Source organism: Apium graveolens, chromosome 8 (genome assembly GCF_009905375.1).
Source record: "Apium graveolens cultivar Ventura chromosome 8, ASM990537v1, whole genome shotgun sequence".
Classification (NCBI taxonomy): domain Eukaryota; kingdom Viridiplantae; phylum Streptophyta; class Magnoliopsida; order Apiales; family Apiaceae; genus Apium; species Apium graveolens.
Window position 1 is genome coordinate 3,320,382 of NC_133654.1, and position 18,918 is coordinate 3,339,299.

Here is an 18,918-nt window from a genome sequence, read left to right on the forward strand (position 1 = left end):
AAAGAGAGAAACACAAGAGCTGTTTTCTTCATATGGTATCAGAGCCATAATCCTTAGGTCCCAGATTATCAAATCTTCAAGTTGTTCCGGTGAGTTTCTAGTTCGAAAGTATTGTCTGAAGAAGCTTTGTCAAAATCATGGGAGATTTTACAACTTCTATTGAGAAACTCAATCACAATAATTATGGGTCATGGAGTACCCGTATACAATTTTACTTATTGGGACAAGATTTATGGGATGTTGTAAATGGCAGTGATACAACACCACCCAGGGAGGCCAGAAGTACAGACACAACGTCCGACACCTCAACCTCAACACCGGCACGACCATATGCTACACCTCAAAGACTAGCTGTTGATCCTGACATTTTAAAGAAATGGAAGGTTAATGCAGGAAAAGCTATGTACGCTTTAATAGTGGCTGTGGAGGATGAATTTCTATAGCGAATCAAAGACGCTCAAACGCCGAAGGAAGCATGGGACATATTAACGAGAATTTTTGCCAAAAAGAATGATGCAAAATTACAAAGGCTCGAAAATGAGGTTTTGTCAATCTCCCAGCAAAATATGACCGTGAGTCAATATTTCGCAAAGGTAAAGTCTCTCTGTGATGAGATTTCCAAACTAGATCCAGAAAATGGTATTACACCAACCAGGATGAAGAGAATTATCATCCATCGACTAAAGCCGGAGTACAAGAGTATTATCACGGCAACTCGGGGTTGGGCCACCGAGCCAACTTTAGCAGATCTAGAGAATTTTCTAATTAACGAGGAGGATCTAGACAAACCCATGTCTAGTCAACCAACCATCCGTGAAGAGACGGTTCTTTTCATCGACAGGAGAAACGGCCGAGGACGTGGTCGTAGTCGTGGTCGAGGACGAGGACGTGGTTTCGGGAGATTCAATAGTCAAGAAAGAGATGTTCGAGGAAACCAAGATAGAGGTTTCAAGTCAGGGGGAGCTAGAGGAGCTCATAATAATCGGGGTGGTCAAAACCGGTGGCAACAACAGGATCATCAAAGTGAGGAATGTTTTAATTGTGGCAAGAAGGGACATTACGCAAGAAATTGCTGGTCGAAGAAAATTGAAGGAAATGTCGCAACATCTTCTAAGAATGAACACGATGGAGAAGAAGATTGGAACTTCGACACTTCTTTCTTTATGGAAGAAAAAGACATTGCTGATGCACGAGGGAAAGGCCCAACAGAAGAACATGCACTTACTGTTGTATATAAGCAGTCAGTCGACTACAAGAATGATTGAATCGTTGATTCAAGCTGTTCCAATCATATGACCGGAGATGAGTCAAAATTATCGAGCATAACAAGGTACATAGGAGATCGGGTTATCATAACAGCAGATAACACACAATTGTCAATATCCCATATTGGCAAGACGCAGCTTCCATAAAAGTACGGACATGAAGACATACAACTAGAAAATGTTTATCATGTCCCAGGGATGAAGAAGAACCTATTGTCAGTACCCCAACTAACAACTTCAGGTAACTATGTACTATTCGGCCCAGATGATGTGAAGGTGTATAAAGAATTAAAAGTCATAGGTACACCTTTCATAGAAGGACCAAAAATGAAGGTTATCTATGTGATGTCAGCTGAAGAGGCCTATATAGATTAGGCCAGAAGGAGTGACACAGGTGACTTGTGGCATACACGACTCGGGCATGTCAACTACAGCAAATTAAAGATTATGATGCAAAAGTAAATGTTGAAGGGACTCCCGCAACTTGAGATTCGCTATGATACTGTATGTGCTGGATGTCAATATGGTAAGGCGCATCAATTGCCGTACAAGGAGTCAAAGTTTAGAGCAAAGGAATCGTTGGAGCTGGTGCACTCAGATGTTCTTGGGAAAATCAAACAACCATCAACTCGTGGTTATAAATATCTGTTAACTTTCATTGATGATTTTTCAAGGTACGTGTGGGTATACTTCTTAAAACATAAAGATGAGGTTTTTGAAAAATTCAGGGAATTCAAGGACACGGTAGAACGCGAGCTCGGGAGAAAAATCAAGTGTCTTCGCACTGATAATGGAGGAGAATACACTTCATATGAGTTCAACAACTACCTAAAAGAATTCAACATCCGGAGACAACTCACATGTGCAAAAACTTCACAACAGAATGGAGTAGCGGAGAGGAAGAACCGTCATCTAGCAGAGACGTGTAGAAGTCTTCTACATGCCAAGAATGTTGATACAAGATTTTGGGCAGAATGCATGAAGACGGTGGTCTATATCACTAACAGGTTACCACAACCAAGGTTGGAATTTGTTTCACCATTTCAGAAGGTGCATAATGTAAAACCAACGATCAATTATTTTCGGGTATTTGGTTATGTATGTTATGTGTTTATTGCAGATGAAGACCGTAGTAAGTTTGATAAGAAAGCTATCCGCTGCATTTTTGTGGGATACGATGAACAGAAGAAAGGTTGGAGATGTTGCGATCCAAATACAAACAAGATATATGTCTCACGAAATGTTGTATTCGATGAGGCATCTTCATGGTGGGCAAATAAAGTGGTGTTACCGGATTCACAGGAGCTGCAAGAAAAGTTATAAATCAAGTTGCAGCTAGATACATCCCAAAATAATGATGATACAGAGGAACCACAATCCCCGATGGATCAATTGGAGGTACGATCCAAGTCAAGAAGCCCTTGGAGAACAAGTGTACATGAAACACCAGATGAAGTACAGACTAGTTAACCGGAAGAGCAAGAGCCTTCACAACCGCAAGTGCGACGGTCTAACAGAGATAGACGACCAAATCCAAAGTATATAGATGCTGCCTATGCTGAGGTCAAAGAGCCAGCTAACTTTGATGAAGCATCAAAGAGTCCAGAGTGGAGAAAGGCCATAGAAGAAGAGATTTTGGCACTTAAACAAAATCAAACTTGGAATTTAGTGCCAAAACCTGAAGCTGTTAAACCCATATCCTGCAAATGGGTTTACAAGTTAAAGATTCGCCCAGATGGTACGATCGAGCGATACAAGGCTCGATTAGTTGTTCGTGGGTTTGCTCAGAAATATGGCATAGATTATGACGAGACGTTCAGTCCAGTGGCAAAGATTACTACAGTTCGTGTCTTACTAGCCTTAGCCGCAAGTAAGTCATGGAAATTATGGCAGATGGATGTGAAGAATATTTTTTTACATGGAGAACTTGATCGTGACATTTATATTGATCAACCCCAAGGATTTGTGAATCATGAAAAGTCAGAATACGTGTGCAAGTTGAAGAAGGCATTATATGGCCTGAAGCAGGCACCCAGAGCATGGTACGGAAAGATTGCTGAGTTCCTAGTACAAAGTGGTTATCATGTTGCCCCAGCAGATTCGAGCGTGTTCGTGAAATCTCAAGGGGGAAAATTATCAATTGTCCTTGTATATGTAGATGATCTAATCATCACAGGAGATGACAAAGATGAGATTCAACAAACAAGGAAAAACTTATCAGTTCGATTTCAAATGAAGGAGCTTGGTGAGTTGAAGCACTTCCTAGGATTGGAGGTTGAAAGAACAGAAACTGGTATATTTCTTGGTCAACAAAAATATGCAAAAGATATCATTCAAAGGTATGGGCTAGCTGAGTGCAAGCCGATCTCTACCCCAATGGAGCCAAATTTAAAGTTGTGTGCCTACAATGGAAAGGACTTGAAGGGTACAAAAATGTATAGGCAAATAGTAGGTAGTCTTATCTATCTAACTCTTTCTAGACCAGACATAGCTTTTGCAGTAGGTGTTGTTAGCAGGTTCATGCAGAAACCGAGAAAGACACACCTTGAAGCAGTTAAAAGGATCTTGAGATATGTTAAAGGAACAATTGATTGGGGACTCTTCTACAAGAATGGAGTACAAAGCGAGGTCAGCGGCTACTGTGATGCTGATTATGCAGGAGACCATGATACCAGGAGATCGACTACAAGATATGTATTCAATCTTGGTTTATGAGCTATATCATGGTGCATTAAGAGACAACCTACTGTTTCTCTTTCAACCACTGAAGCAGAATATAGAGCAGGAGCGATGGCAGCACAAGAGTGTGCATGGTTGACTCAACTCATGAAGGACTTGAACCAACCAACCGAAGATGGAGTTCCATTACACTGTGACAATTTATTAGCAGTCCGTTTGGCTGAGAATCCGGTCTTTCATGCTAGGACCAAACATGTCGAAGTACATTATCATTTCTTACGGGAAAAAGTACTTAAATGAGATATTGACATGAAGACAGTCAGGACCGAAGATCAGGTTGCAGATATATTTACGAAGAGCTTATAGCAACAAAGATTTATGAGTTTCGGAAATCACTTGGAATGGAAAGTCGAGTTTGGGGGTGTTAGAAATCAAACTCTTTCTGGAAGCATTAAAATAAGTCTAAGATAGACACCATAAAATATGGTAGGCTGCATGTTAAGTTGTCAATAATAACAAACAGGCTGGTATTTGTTCAAAGTCTAAATAAAAGGCGGGATGGTAGAAATTAGTATTGCAACGTATGAAAGCAATAATGTAAGTTGTTTTATCTTGAGCCTATAAATAAGGCTTCCAGCTACTTCATTTATGTACCAAGAAAAGAGTTAGTAATATACACCAAGAGAAACACAAGAGCTGTTTTCTTCATATTTAACTATTGCAACTGAACGAAACCTATTGGCAACAAATAGTGACCGATCTCCGAGGCTACTAACCGGCATCCACGCCTTACTTCACAAATCAAATCGTTTTATACAAGGGATTCTTGATTGGTCATCATTTAAGTACGAGCTGAAGTATATGAGCATAAGATCTCCATTGAGCTCAAAAACTTCATATCTCATACGAGAGCGATAATTTTGAGAAAAATGAATATCTATAACTAAATTCATGAATGTAAATTCCTGGTTAAAAATGTTATATGATGCTATTTGTCCCAAGGGAGAAACAAGGTAAAAGAGTCCTTGAAAGTATTTTGGAACGCAAGGACAGGGAAAAAACTCATCAACTCTATCAAATTGTCTAGAGGTCCATTCTTTATCGCCATTGTGATAGGTCAAAATTGCGATTTTCGGAGATTCAAGACACTTTGTATCCGAAAGTAAGAAGACATAATCAGGAGAATTTGGATCCGTGGAATCTTGCAAATGTAAAAGGAAGTGGATAAACTGATCGAGGGAGTTTGATGAACTTTCTGGTAAAAGGAGAAAATAATATAAAGTTTCTACGATAACGGGAAAGCCGGGTCATTGGTACCCTTATGCAGAAAAATAGCCAATTCTTAATACAAGTCCCTGCTATCCAATCCCGAGGAGATGGGATACCTAATTTAGCCAAAGATATTGAGTAAACTGAAGTTGGACTAAAAGTGGAAGATAGTTCATAGAGCGACAATTCTAACTTACCGGTAAGACTTGGAATCGAACAATCATACCTCACACACCACGGTAACAATGTTGTATTATCAATGCGATGAACTTGTAGCCAGGTTTTGCAAACTGCACGAAAACGAACCTGATCAGATGGACTAGCGAGTCTGCCAAAGATTTCTCCTAATAGATTCAAATCAAGTTCACACAATAACACCTTGGTATCTTCTTTTGCTTCAGGCAAAGATTCAGGCAAAGTAATCTGCTTCGTATCGTGTTCTGCTTGAATCAACGACTGATAACGATAAAGAACCGCCTTCCCAAGTAAGAATCGAAATATCTTTACAAGGCACAATAAGCCAAACATCATCATGGCGCTTCTCTTTTCGAACCCTAGTTGATTGAGAATGTTTACAGGTGCATGTGAAGTGTGTGCTTGTGGATATTTAACTCTCCCTGATGCTTTAGTTTTGTCAATAAGATTTAGGAGTATATAGTAAATAAAAACAATAACAAACTACTTGCGGTATACTCCATATAGAATACAGGTACTTACAGAGTAAACTAATTATTAAGCTATATTTCTAATGAGATCCTTTTTTTTTCCTGGAGAACGTGACTACTAAGATGGGATAGCATGTTAATAAATCATTAATAAATTTTAAATTAAAAAAAACAAAAAAAAACTAAGAAAGACATTTTAAATAATAATAAATGTATTAATTTGGATTTAATCTTTTTAATTAAATTTTAACATATATATTTTAAACTTATGGTATTTGATATAATTACGCTTTATCAAAAAAAAATGACGCGACATGCATTTGCCCCTAAGAGCATATCAATCTTTATGATATTTGGTATGCACAACACAATAGATCCACAATGGGAAGTCCAATGCCCATGGGTATTTAATATTAAGAGAGTTGTCGAGGAAAAATTAACATCTTCAGACCAACTGATATTTCTATAATCTTTAATAACTTAATATAGCCGGATCTGATCATAAAATCTACAATAGCCTATTTATCAAGTATACAATAGCTAGCATTACTAGCATTTGTACTCCAGAAGATATGAATAGATTCTTACGAGTGGACCACAAATGAGACAATAGAGCAAAGCGAGTTGGAGGTGCTGCTGCTTCAAGAGCATCTTCTACTTTATCATCTTCTTTAGTAAAATCTGTATTATCCTGATTATCATTCCCAGGAATCTCGGCAGCAGTTTGATCTGATTTATCAACATTTCCAGCCTCGGAAATCTCTCCAGGCTTCCTGTCAAAAAGTCCTTTAAACTGCTTTCGCGCCTTGTTGTTTACTTCCTGTATACATTGAGCATACGACCACATTCATATTATATTTTTAGCACCATCTAGAAATGAAACCAGATAAATTTGTTAACAACAAACCTGCTCTTTTTGCTTTAATTTGAGTAGAGCCGCCCTTGCATTTCGCTCAGATGACTTGTCAATACTCATCATCTGGTTGCATCCAATATCAGAAGGTCAGAACATACCCCATGACTTTTCAGTCAATATATGGCTCCCACATTAGAGATAATTATACCTTGTTGAAGTCACTCCTAGCCTCCTCAAAATCTCCAGACTCCATGTAGGCCAGTCCACGGCGGTACAGAGCTTTTGCATGAATAGGAGTTCCATCCAGCACCTTCAATCATCATCAGACATGTTCATAAGGTGCTTGGTATATAACTGGATTATTGTTGTTAAAGTAGCTGTAACTTCTACAAAAAGAATACAGGGATACCTGAGTTTGAAGGTCTTAAAACATTACCTTATTACATGCCTCGATGGAATTTTTGCACATTCCCGTATTCAAATAGCAGGCAGCCACATTTAGATGCAACAGATTCTTGGGAACATCAAAATTAAAAAATTTCAATATCAGTACAAAAAAATTTGTACAGGAAGAAACCGACAACAAAGTTGATGCTATCTAATACTGATAGAAGTGGAAACCTACAGACCAAGTCCTTCCATTATTTTGGAATTCTATTTACCAGTCTACACTTCCATATTACAAAGCAAACTTTAAAGATCACAAAATATAATCTGAAGAACCCAAAAGAGCTCCTTACTCTTGTGTTCAAGAACTCTTTTCCCTCCTCGTCATCTTGAGGATTTACATGATTAAATTCACGAAGCAACTGTGAAAAAAGTTATCATATATTAACCATGACTGCAGTAATCCGAAAAAAAAGGTGAAATAATGCATACCTACCTTCTCATACTTGGCCTTCGCAAGTTCAAACTTCCCCTCTTTGAAAAGCCTATTACCCTGGAAAGGAAAAAAAAAGTACTGTAAAAAATTACAACTAATAAAATCCTTATTGAATAAGTTGAGCTATGCAAACAGTTTTGTTCAATACTGCATACGATACACAAAAATTTGCAAAACTGTGATAAATGACCATTTGTAGTGCAGCTAAATACAATTATCTAGCAATTCGCATGACCTCCATTTCGAATTAACTTTGCTAATACAAAAGTTTACTAACATTTAGTAATTTAATAGAAGCGTGCATATACCACAACACAGGTCAGAAAAGAAAAAGGTAAAAGCAGAAAAATGTTACAGGCACGCACTTTCTCCATGTTCAACAGGCTAATTAAATTTGGTAAAAAAACACAGGCTAATAAATTTAGTGTGGGCATCAAAGCCATGACAGGCATTAACGGCATTAAAGTTCAAACATTTGTGCCACTCCACACAAAGTGGAAGTGCAGGTTATACATATTGATTTGTCCTCACTGCCTTGAATCACGATAAAGCCTACAAAAAACACAGGCTAATAAATTTAGTGTGGGCATCAAAGCCATGACAGGCATTAATGAACAACAGCATTGAAGTTCAAAAGGTTGTGCCACTCCACACAAAGTGGAAGTGCAGGTTATACATATTAATTTGTCCTCACTGCCTTGGATCACGACAAAGCCTACCAGATGTCTGTTCTAATGATTAAACAAGGCAAATCATCAAATATAAACCACACGTGAAGTGCAGGTCATATAGTATAAATTTGTCCTCACTGCCTTAGATAATGACAAAGCCCAGTAAATGGCTGTTCTGACGATTGAACAAAGGTTGTCCTGAAGATTAAATTCTGATAATAAGAGCTAGGTTTATACACCTACCAACTAACTATAAAAAAGAAGCTCTATAAATGATTGAAGAACCGTAGAACATACTGTTCCTTTAGTCTTCTCCACATCATCCATTATACTTCTGAAGTTCATACCCGTCCAGTCCTGCACCAAGAGCATTATGCATGAGCTAGTATTTATGTGGAATGAAGTCAACAGTTTTAGAAACAAGAACACGTATCATACTTCAGAATATATGATGGCAGTTAACACTGATTTTCACCATAATCTAGAAGAGCAAAGATGATGTTTAGGGAGTTGGAGCCTGTGCCAAATTTACAGGCTTTAAAGAATTCAGCACTTATAGAACTTATACATCAATTTGGACTACTGATGCTTTGGCCTAACATTTATCTCCCGTGACAATTATCACAACTTTTAGAGGTCTTTGAGAGTTCATTATAAACAATAGAAATCAGATCCTCCGTCAAAAATAAATCTAATAAAAGAGAATGGAAACTCATTTATAAAACATGAAACATTCAACTTGATCATGCCCATTTATCCATCAATGCCTATCTAGCTTTGCAAATAGATCACCTTCCTGTTTGTTAAATATAATAAAAATTAAAGATTTAAAGCAACTGCAGGACCTCTTTGGTTTGTTCTTGGTTTTAATTTTGGGTTCAATAATAACAGCAATTTTACCTTTGGCATCTCAAAGCCAAGAAGCTCAATCTCCCACTGAACATGAGCACCTTCGGGAACATTGGATGGCCTGATAATAAGAAGAAAATTTTGAATCAAGACAAGAGAAAGCAGAACGAGAGTAAGGATATGTGAATATAAAAACCATACTTCTGCAAGTCATGCTAGATACTCTATATTTTGTAAATGAAAGTGAAAAGCTAAGCTAAAATGGATAACCTTGGGAACTTATCATATGCATAATCAGGAGGGCATGTAACAAGGGCTATCTCTTTGGGCAACATCAGACGAACACACATCTCAAACCCTTCTGGTACCTACAACACAATGATTACTAAACAGTTTATTAAACAATATATCTTAGCATTTTCCTCCCCAAGTACCTATGTGGGCATTACAGAAAAGGTATTTATCAATTATCCAACAATGTACCAGAAATGTTTAGCAAATAGTATTATTCAAGGGATGAAATACTAATGTGAGCATTACAGAGAAAGGCATCATCAACATATCCAAAAATGTACCAGGAATAATGAGTAAATGCCAAATGGTATTATTGAAGAGAGGAAACAGATAAGAGAGGTGAGACAACATGTATCAGGTTCATATCGTACAGCTTATGACTCCTGTTTTCTGGTGAGAGTATTTGTTGGAACAGGGTATAGGCATAAAGCACATTAAAAATGATAGATATACAAGTTTAAGGAGCTACTGAAGATTTTACTAATAAATTGCATAAAAATCAGTCAAGATTTGAATCTATCAGACAATGGAACTTACAAGCCCTTCTCCTGAGCTGAACTCTAGTGGCTGACCAGCATTATCAACTTTTGTGTCATAGAATACTGTTCTTTCTTCATCAAGAAGCATGCCCTTGTAATGCACACGTAGAAGACTATCATGAAGAGGGCAATCCATGGGAAATTCACCTGGACATTTAAAATATTGAGAGGAGAGGAGACAAAACTTCAGATGCTTAGCTGTTATGTATGCAACATAGCAGAATTATGACAATTGCCACAGATAACATAATAACATTCAAGTAATCAAGTGTATACAAAAAACAACAGCAAGCAAAAACATATGACCATTTTGAAAGAATGAAGCATCAAAATTTAGAAATGCAAATTGCGCACCATATTTACATGCATGGAGGACCCACCGCCCTCTAAAAACATAGCCTTGCATATATCTTTGTACAATTACTACCCTGTACCAGAATGATTGTGACCATTCAATTTCCATGGTAAAATTTACCAAAATTATTATCCAAGATTTTTTTCCAGATAATGGTTAATGGCAGAAGTTCTATAATCATTTCCTACAAAAGGTTCATAACTATGAATATGATCAAGTAAATAATGCTTGAATACCATAAGAACAGAGGTCTCTTTACAGTGATTTGAACACAATGGAGTAAAAATGCTAGCTGAATTTAACAGCAACATTACAAGCCCAAGTAAAACCTCCATCCAGAAGAGATGGGTTTCAATTTTCACTCTCTTTGGTAATTTCATGTTGGAACCAAGATATCAAAACAAATGAATTCATCATATTGATAGAGTGTGTGTAAAATATGTTGTCAACTATACTAGAGATAATAGAAGTATGATGAAAACATTTTAAGACAGCTACAAATGATTTAACTATCTTTTTTCCAGAACGTATGGAAGACTGGTAGAAGTATATCTTTGTATTGGACATGTAACGAATGTAACGAATATTGAAGAACATATATTTTCCGAAGGAGGCTCCACAATGATGATCAGCAGAAGCAGAATATACATCACACAATCACACTGATGTCAAATTTTAATAAAGCTTGACAAAAAAATATTTTTTTAGTAGTAAATAATACTCCCTCCGTCCCTCCCAATTGTTATCGTTTATGAGAGAGTGTCCGACACGCATTTTAAGATAAATAAAAAGTATAGTTCTATAACTTTTTTAAAAGAAATTCTTTTTCTAAATAAATGTTTAAACATTCTATTTTTTTCAGAAATTTTTTTAAAAAATTATAAAACTATGCTTTATATTCATCTTAAAATGCGTGCCGGACACTCTCTCAAAAACGATAACAATTGGACGGGACTGAGGGAGTAATAAATTAGGAAAATCTTCCTGCGTCCAACACCTTCTATTCTGACAAGACTGTGCACAACTAATTAACATATATATACAAGATAAATAGGGATTCCAGATAGATAAAGCAACAAGTATCACCGACTAATAGATAATATTAAGGGCAGAGAGTAAAGGCCAGCTAAGATAAGCATTGTTTAAACAAAGCACACAACTTAATGAAACTCATGAAGCAAAGTAGTGTCATAGTTACAGTTACAGATACAAATTAGAATTTTGTCTTTTTAAAGCAATTAAAAATGTTATAAAATATGATACTATTGATACATCAAACAGATCACTGATACACAGAAACGGAAAAATTATTTAGGGTTTAATATGCCACCTTTTCCATCACGTATCCGACGTTTTATTAGACGCCCATCTCCAAGCACATCCCGGACCTATATGTGTAACAAAATTTCAGAATGTCCAAACAGATCTAAAATATTTGAGATTACTCAATTTTAACAAATTAATACAAAAGATGAGAGAAAAAAATACAATTCATATGAGAATAGATTCCATGAGCATCTCCCTATGTTTCAAAATGGTTCCCACAAGTATTTAAACCCTCTTAGTAAAATATAATTATACAATAACTTTCATGACAAAAAATGCTTGAACATTCTGAAGAATTAACTGTACAATATACATTCTACACAGAATTGAAATGTTAAGGCAACAACAACATGAGTCACTGACAATATATACCAAGTAAAAATGAAGCAACATGATCCTCGAGTGAGGTCATAAGGAGTGCTAAAGAATCACAAAACTCCAAAAGGTAATTCACTTGAACCAGAATCTTGGTAAATTTTTTACCATTCTAAATGACAGGACACCATGTGGCCATTGCAAATGAGTTTGACAAAAATCCTTCGGGACAGGATTCTCATTGTCAAAACTAAAAATATACATAAACAAAATATATTTATCGACTGATTTTACATAATTTTGAAGTGAATAGTCTAGACTCTAGACTCATCAAGAATTTGTGTTGAACAACTACATCCAAGTGAAATTGACACCACTGATAATGTAAATCACAGCACCAAAGAATTCTTCATACCTGAATAAAGTGTACTAACTCCACTTCAAAATGAACTTCCTCTATCCCTTCTTCTACTACGGGCATGAATGTGCACTGATTTAGGTATTGGCTTCTAACATAAATCAACGCTTTTTCTCCACGTGACATTGTTCCTATTCCCATTTCCAAACCTTTAGGGACCTGATTTAGACATTGAGATTAATTAACACTATAAGGGTAAAATATATAGGGGACAGATTAGGATTTTAGAATAGATCTACTGTTAATTGAATAAATGGTACATCTTTCAATAAATGTAATTACAGTACACTACGAAAGAGCTCTGAGTTTTTTTTAAAGAAAAAAGAGAGAACATTGCCTCCTCAAACAATTAGGCTACAAGGAGGAAATGAATTAAATTCAAAGACAAAATCACATGAGAAGACCAAAAATGCAACAAGGACTCGTGCATACACACCTCAGATTTTCCAAAAGTGAAGAAAAACGGTTCTCCATGAGTATGTGATCGTATCAATTTCCCATCTCCTGTTTTTGCAGAAATCCTAGAAAACAAGGTTGTAGTCAAAATGCCAATGCAATGAGTAAATTTAAGTCAAGGGCACAGAAACATGAGAAATTATTACCAAGCTTTAACTTCATATGGTTCCCTGGGTAATTCCCAACCTTCTCCTTCATTAATAACCTAACCAACAAAAGATAAACAATTATCATTTACGTTCGCTGCCAAGTTGTTACTTCATAAGGTACCCAATCACACAGTATTCTGCAAGTGATAATAGGTAACTGATTTATCAACAAAAGTTTAGCATCATATCAATCCACTTGCACCTTTTAGTACATGTTATTTTGCTGTAATACAGATGCGTTTAATGTATTCTGTCCATGCTTCTTAGTTTTCTGTTCAATTAAAGCACACTATTTCCTATTGCCTATATTTGCAACTGTCATTATGATAGTGGATCTACATGAGTAGAAGATATCGCAGACCTTTTCTGGTGGGGTAAAACGGCAGCAGCTACCTTGACTGTGCAATCAATAGATGCGCGTACACGATACACTGATACACTGCAAAATCCCCATACATGGGATTCACCCTAGACTAATTTATTGAAGGCATCATCTTAAGTTGTTCTATAATTCTGAAATAGTGTATTCAATATAAATATAAGAGGATAATATCATCTGAATATTCATGTCCATGCAAGTACTGATTATTATATGTGCTTCTCATTTGCCCCTAAAGATATTTATGATACTATGTAATCATTCAGGAAGTGTCTTGACAGTAATTTAGTTACCTTCTTTAGAACTCCCAAATCTTCCCCAATGACCTGGAAACATAACATTTGCATATTAAAGAATATAAAAGTTCGGGGATAACACACATACAATTTCAAAACTCATATATCTCACCACAATCAACGAGGACGCCGGAATTCAGGAATAAATCAAAACAATAATTTTTTGGGCCAAATAAATCAAAGCAATATTACAGTTGACAATTGACAAAATAATAGCATTCTCAGAAAGTGATTAAACAGTGGTTGATTAAGACAAGTTATACCTTTATCTCCGATATCTAAGCTCAAATTGTAAACCACCTTAACAACTGAAGCAATAAAAATGGACCTACTCTATAACCAACACTGTTGCAGCAGGCTTTCAGGAAATAAAAAAGCAAAAAACACATGCACCACATTTAGGCCAAAGCTTTAGCGGGGGGGGGGGGGGGGGGAGAGAAACCGACAAGTTCATGATCTTTTATTCTAGAAAAATGAATATGATATTAATTTTCTTTCTCCGAAACTCCGTTCTTGCATCTGCAATGTATATTATGTAACTAGTAAAACATATGGGCATAATGACCCAGTACATATTGCTAATCAGCTGGTTAAAAAGAAGTTATGAATGCTAGTTTCTGAACATACATATAAGTATAAAAAAAATTACAGAAGTTTCCACATCCAAATAAAGGAAGGAGATATATTTGAAATTCTGAACAATGAAGGAAGCAGAGCCGAAAAGGTAAAAATTTTAAAAACCCCAAAGCAGCACATAGAAAGAGAACATCATTGTGTTTAGGATTCTTGCCTTGACTTTAGCAAAATCAATTAGCTCAGTCTCAAAATGGAGTTCAGCTTCCTTTGGGAAAGTATCAGAAACTGAAACAGGACAATCATCCTCACCATAGTGCAATTCTGGTTTCATTTTAAACTGAAAAAAGAGGCATCAAAGCTAAATTAAAAACGAAAACAGAATAAGAATAAGAAATTCAGAAACCATTAAAATGGTCCCCCGTAAAACAGGCTTATTCAACCAAATTTTCTATGGAGCGACCTCTAAACAGTTTGAGTAAGTATGTTACAGCAATTTCATAACACTTGCATGTACCATTGTATTTATAATGGAAAAACCGAGTGTCGATATATTATTTAAAGGTTCAAACAGTTTGGCATATTAGACATAATCAAAAGTTCAAAGAATATGATAGTTTTTCCCACATCTCTAAATATGTCTATCATCAACAGTAAATAGTACATAACAAATAATACCATGGCAACTTCACCCTTCTTCATTGTCGTAACCCCTTCTAGCAATCCCAGTATCATTTTGCTTTTACCCAAAACATGCCTCGTTGGAATACCCTTGCCTGTAATGCCATAAATCAGAAAACGAAACACAGATTTTAGACACTCTAGTAATTAAAAACAATGTCATGAGGGGAAAAAATGGACCAAAATATGGAACAGTTAATTTTTTTATTAAATTTAAGAAAAAGGGGGTACAGAAACAGATCAATAATACCTTAAAAAATGTAGAACTAAGCTGAACAAACAAACCATATCTACATATTAAGATAGAACCTATGTTCTGCCTTTGTAATATCTAGAATGCTGTTTTGAAGTAATAAATTACCAAAAAAAATAAATGATTTTCTACTAAAAACAAATGAAATTTCCAAAATTTACTTGCATTAAACTACTAAATATGTCTATCCTTGTCCCTCTCTACATATGAGCTAATCTGTAATCTTTTACAATTCTCAAGCACCCTTTCAGAAGAATCTAGCAAGTAAAGAATAACTCAGTCGAATACCAACACCTCTTGACCAAATGTTTGCACAAATCCATAATTAGTTGGAAAAAAATAGGTTCTAGACAAGTCATCATACTATTTATCAGTTTATCTATCCAAACCTCAACTTAAAAAGAAACAAGATACTGCTTCCTATTTATAAAAAACAATAACTCAGCTGACATTTAGAAAAAAATAGATAGAGTCAAACTCACCCCCGAATTCCGATCTTGTAGACTCAACAATAACTCCATCCAGTGTGCGAATCGTACAATGATATATAACCTGCATTTAACCATACAAAATTTGCTCAAAGAACATTCAAAATAACATTATAATCGAAAAACTTCAAATCTAGATACCAGAACTAATTTAAAACAAAACACAAACACTCAATCACAACTACATTGACTAAAAAGAAATGCATTAATCAGCTTCCATACATAATACAAATAATTATCATCAAGAATGATAGAAACCAGACACAGCACAACAACATTGACTAAAAAGCAATGCATTAATCATATTCTATACATAATACAACAAATTTTCAACAAATATGATATAAACCAGAAGCAATACGAAATTATTTCATACTTAAATTCCAGAGCTAGCTCATAACAAAACTCAATCTCTCAACTACAACAATCTCGACTCGAAAGAAATGAAATGATCATTAATTAACATTCACGAAAACGATAAATCATCGATGAAAATGATGAGAGTGGAAGTAATAACGGAATAACCTGATCGCCATCTGTAGGAGTTGCATCACCGGAACCAGGCCTAATCAGAGCTTTCATCAAACTACCAGGCACAATCTTCTGTTTCCTATTTCAACGAATTTCGCAAAACAAACACAATTTCATTATATACACAAAACTCAAACAATAATTACACATAATTGAAAATGATTTACAGTTTAATTAAAGAAATCGAATTACCTCTTATCTTCAGCGCTCTCTGATTTCTTCTTCTTCTGTGGCTTGTATTCCTGCGCCGCGCCGTTCTCGATCACCGCCATCGGAGACTCTTAATTCGTAGGAAGTTTGATTTGATGATCTCTTCTCTCTCTTCTCCACCTCTCTCTCTCTCTCTGCTCTCTCTCTCTCTCTCTCTCCTCCCTCTCTCTCTCTCTGCTCTCTGTCTCTCTCGCTATCTCTCTCTCTCTCTGTATACACTATACAAGTGAAAGGAAGGTCGAAGATTGATGAGTGTAGATGTCGTTGATTTCAAAGCTGTTAACCAAACTACTACCAGAAACTACAGTGATTAGATCACTATCGTCATCATTTTTCTAATTTAGACTGCTACATAAATGAAATGCTCAAGAAATTATTAAATATTTATTTGCCTTATCCTTATAAAAATTGACCGATTTTTAAAAATTGTCTATAAATTGTCAAAAATTAATTAAAAAGATTTATCAGATTTGATCGGTTCCTAATAAATTATTTTATTTTTAAAAATAACCTAATAAATTACAAATCGGTAACTCAATCGAATAATTTTAATTTTCAAAATTTATAATCATATTTACCTACAATAATTTAAATATTAAAATAAATAAATCTTGAGATTTTGATCAGTTTTATGTCATATTTCAACATCCAATTCCTTATCGAATAATTTGGCCTATTGTAAATAGATTATATGTTTGCAAAGCTTGAAAAATTAGTGTTGTATGTAGGGTCGCTATTTATTTACATCAATTTTTGTAAAATATTTAATATTGTACAAACATTCAAGCAAGATTTAAAATAAAAGAGGGGTATATGAATATATCTATATTATTCTAAAAAAATTATGCCTATCTTATTTTTAACAAGTTTAAAAACTCAACGTCTCGTAAAAAACGAGTGCATCCCGTAAAGAAAGCGTGGCACAAAAAAGATTTGAGCTTATGGTTCTATAACATTAGCCAATTTTATTTTATTTTTATTTTTGTGAGGATCAGTGGATTATGGATAACATTAGCCAAATTTGACTATTCCTGTTCACGGGGTATACAAGAAACATATTTTTTGTTTGGATGATGAAAATAAAAGAATGTTTGGGCTGAACAAGATTATAACTATACGGGCCGGTATCAAAATAACATTTCGTTATACGTTCAACTCAATTGGATTTGCTATTCTAGGCCCAAACTGGCCTCTTTATCCAAACCAACTGTCGCCTCGCCCCAGCTGCATCCTGGGTCTTCATTCGATTTCATCTATTCATTTGAACAAGTCCAATGACCAAGGTCCACTTCAAAACCCCATTTTAAGCAACTCAAAAACAGCTTGCTTTTGATTCCAAAAAGAAAACCTTGTTTTTTTATCATAAGGAACCCGCAGCCGCATTTAAACGACAGATTCTGGTTCAGAAGACATAATCATAAATTTTGCTCCCGTAAAATTCGAACATGTGACCAAGAGGATAATAATCCCCTCCTTAATCAACCGAGCCGACTCTTGCGGACGACCTTGCTTTTTAGGCTTAACAAAATGAGGGAGAATAACTAATAAAGGATCGGCGTGGTGCTTAAACTCTTATCCTATGTCAAAAAATTGACTATTAATTTGTGCGTGTGCGATTAATTAGCCAAAAATTAAATTTGAGAGAGAATACTCTGAAAACTTTGCTTTTGATTCCTTAATTTGGTCTATAATTAAAGATAATTATCTTCTCCCGAATCTCATTTTATCTATAATTACAACTTCTACCATTAAAAATAAAGTTATCGTACATTCTTACGACTAATTACTAAAAACTCGAATATGCGAACAATCGTACATGACCTTGACCTGAATATCTATCATCGTAAACAAATCTTCTTTATGTTAATGAGTGGGATGTATGTGTATCAATCAATGTTGGGTACATAATCGCATACAAGACACATGAAGTCGTGGTTGGTTAGTTGGTTGAGCGACCATTGATTTCAATCCAAATTAAACCCTAAGTAATAGTAGAACTTCAATATGAATGAAATTAAATAAAAAGTCGGCAGGGGGGAGAATGAAGATGGAGAACATGTTAGTATGTAATGCAATACTTAAACATACGAAACATGAAAGCAACATTTTAAATATTGGTTTGTGGTACCAAATAGTCAGATTGATATCGGAACCACTGCACTACATTATAACGATGCCAACTGTCAATTTTCGTTTACGGAATTTTCTGTTATGTGTACATGGGCACGTGATAACCGTGAAAAGTTAGAATTTTTATTTATTTTAACTAATTTTTTTTATAACCGATTTTTTTGCATGTGTCTATGAGCACACAATAAACGCGAAAATTTATAATTTTTCGTCATTTTGACTGTTATATTTTTTGTAATGTTCACGGGGCTCATCACTGTCAAAATAGCTTAAACTTATAAAATTTCGCGTTTAGTGTGTTAACATGAGCATATAGTAGAAAATTCGTTTTATAATAATAGTGAATTTCTCTACAATCCTATAAATTTCACCAACCAAAATGGTTTAA

At 35.3% G+C, this 18,918-nt stretch overlaps 2 protein-coding genes across 2 annotated transcripts; one reads left to right on the plus strand and one right to left on the minus strand.

The window, feature by feature from the left end:
• Positions 1 to 137: 137 nt before the first annotated feature.
• LOC141677710 (uncharacterized) lies at positions 138 to 1,265 on the plus strand. Its single transcript, XM_074483749.1, has 2 exons — positions 138 to 383; positions 444 to 1,265. Exons 1-2 carry the CDS (start codon positions 138 to 140, stop codon positions 1,263 to 1,265), a joined length of 1,068 nt encoding a protein of 355 aa, XP_074339850.1.
• Positions 1,266 to 6,251: 4,986 nt separating this feature from the next.
• Positions 6,252 to 16,741, minus strand: LOC141677429 (peptidyl-prolyl cis-trans isomerase PASTICCINO1). The gene is made up of 20 exons (XM_074483362.1): positions 16,383 to 16,741; positions 16,185 to 16,269; positions 15,654 to 15,723; positions 14,916 to 15,013; positions 14,455 to 14,577; positions 13,662 to 13,694; positions 12,987 to 13,045; positions 12,821 to 12,905; positions 12,382 to 12,543; positions 11,656 to 11,713; positions 9,969 to 10,117; positions 9,408 to 9,505; positions 9,189 to 9,258; positions 8,586 to 8,645; positions 7,618 to 7,674; positions 7,475 to 7,543; positions 7,171 to 7,248; positions 6,943 to 7,044; positions 6,786 to 6,857; positions 6,252 to 6,698 (listed from the first exon to the last, which is right to left on the minus strand). The coding sequence occupies exons 1-20, from the start codon at positions 16,460 to 16,462 to the stop codon at positions 6,387 to 6,389; spliced, it is 1,920 nt and encodes a 639-aa protein (XP_074339463.1). The 5' UTR covers positions 16,463 to 16,741; the 3' UTR covers positions 6,252 to 6,386.
• Between the last annotated feature and the right edge of the window lie 2,177 nt (positions 16,742 to 18,918).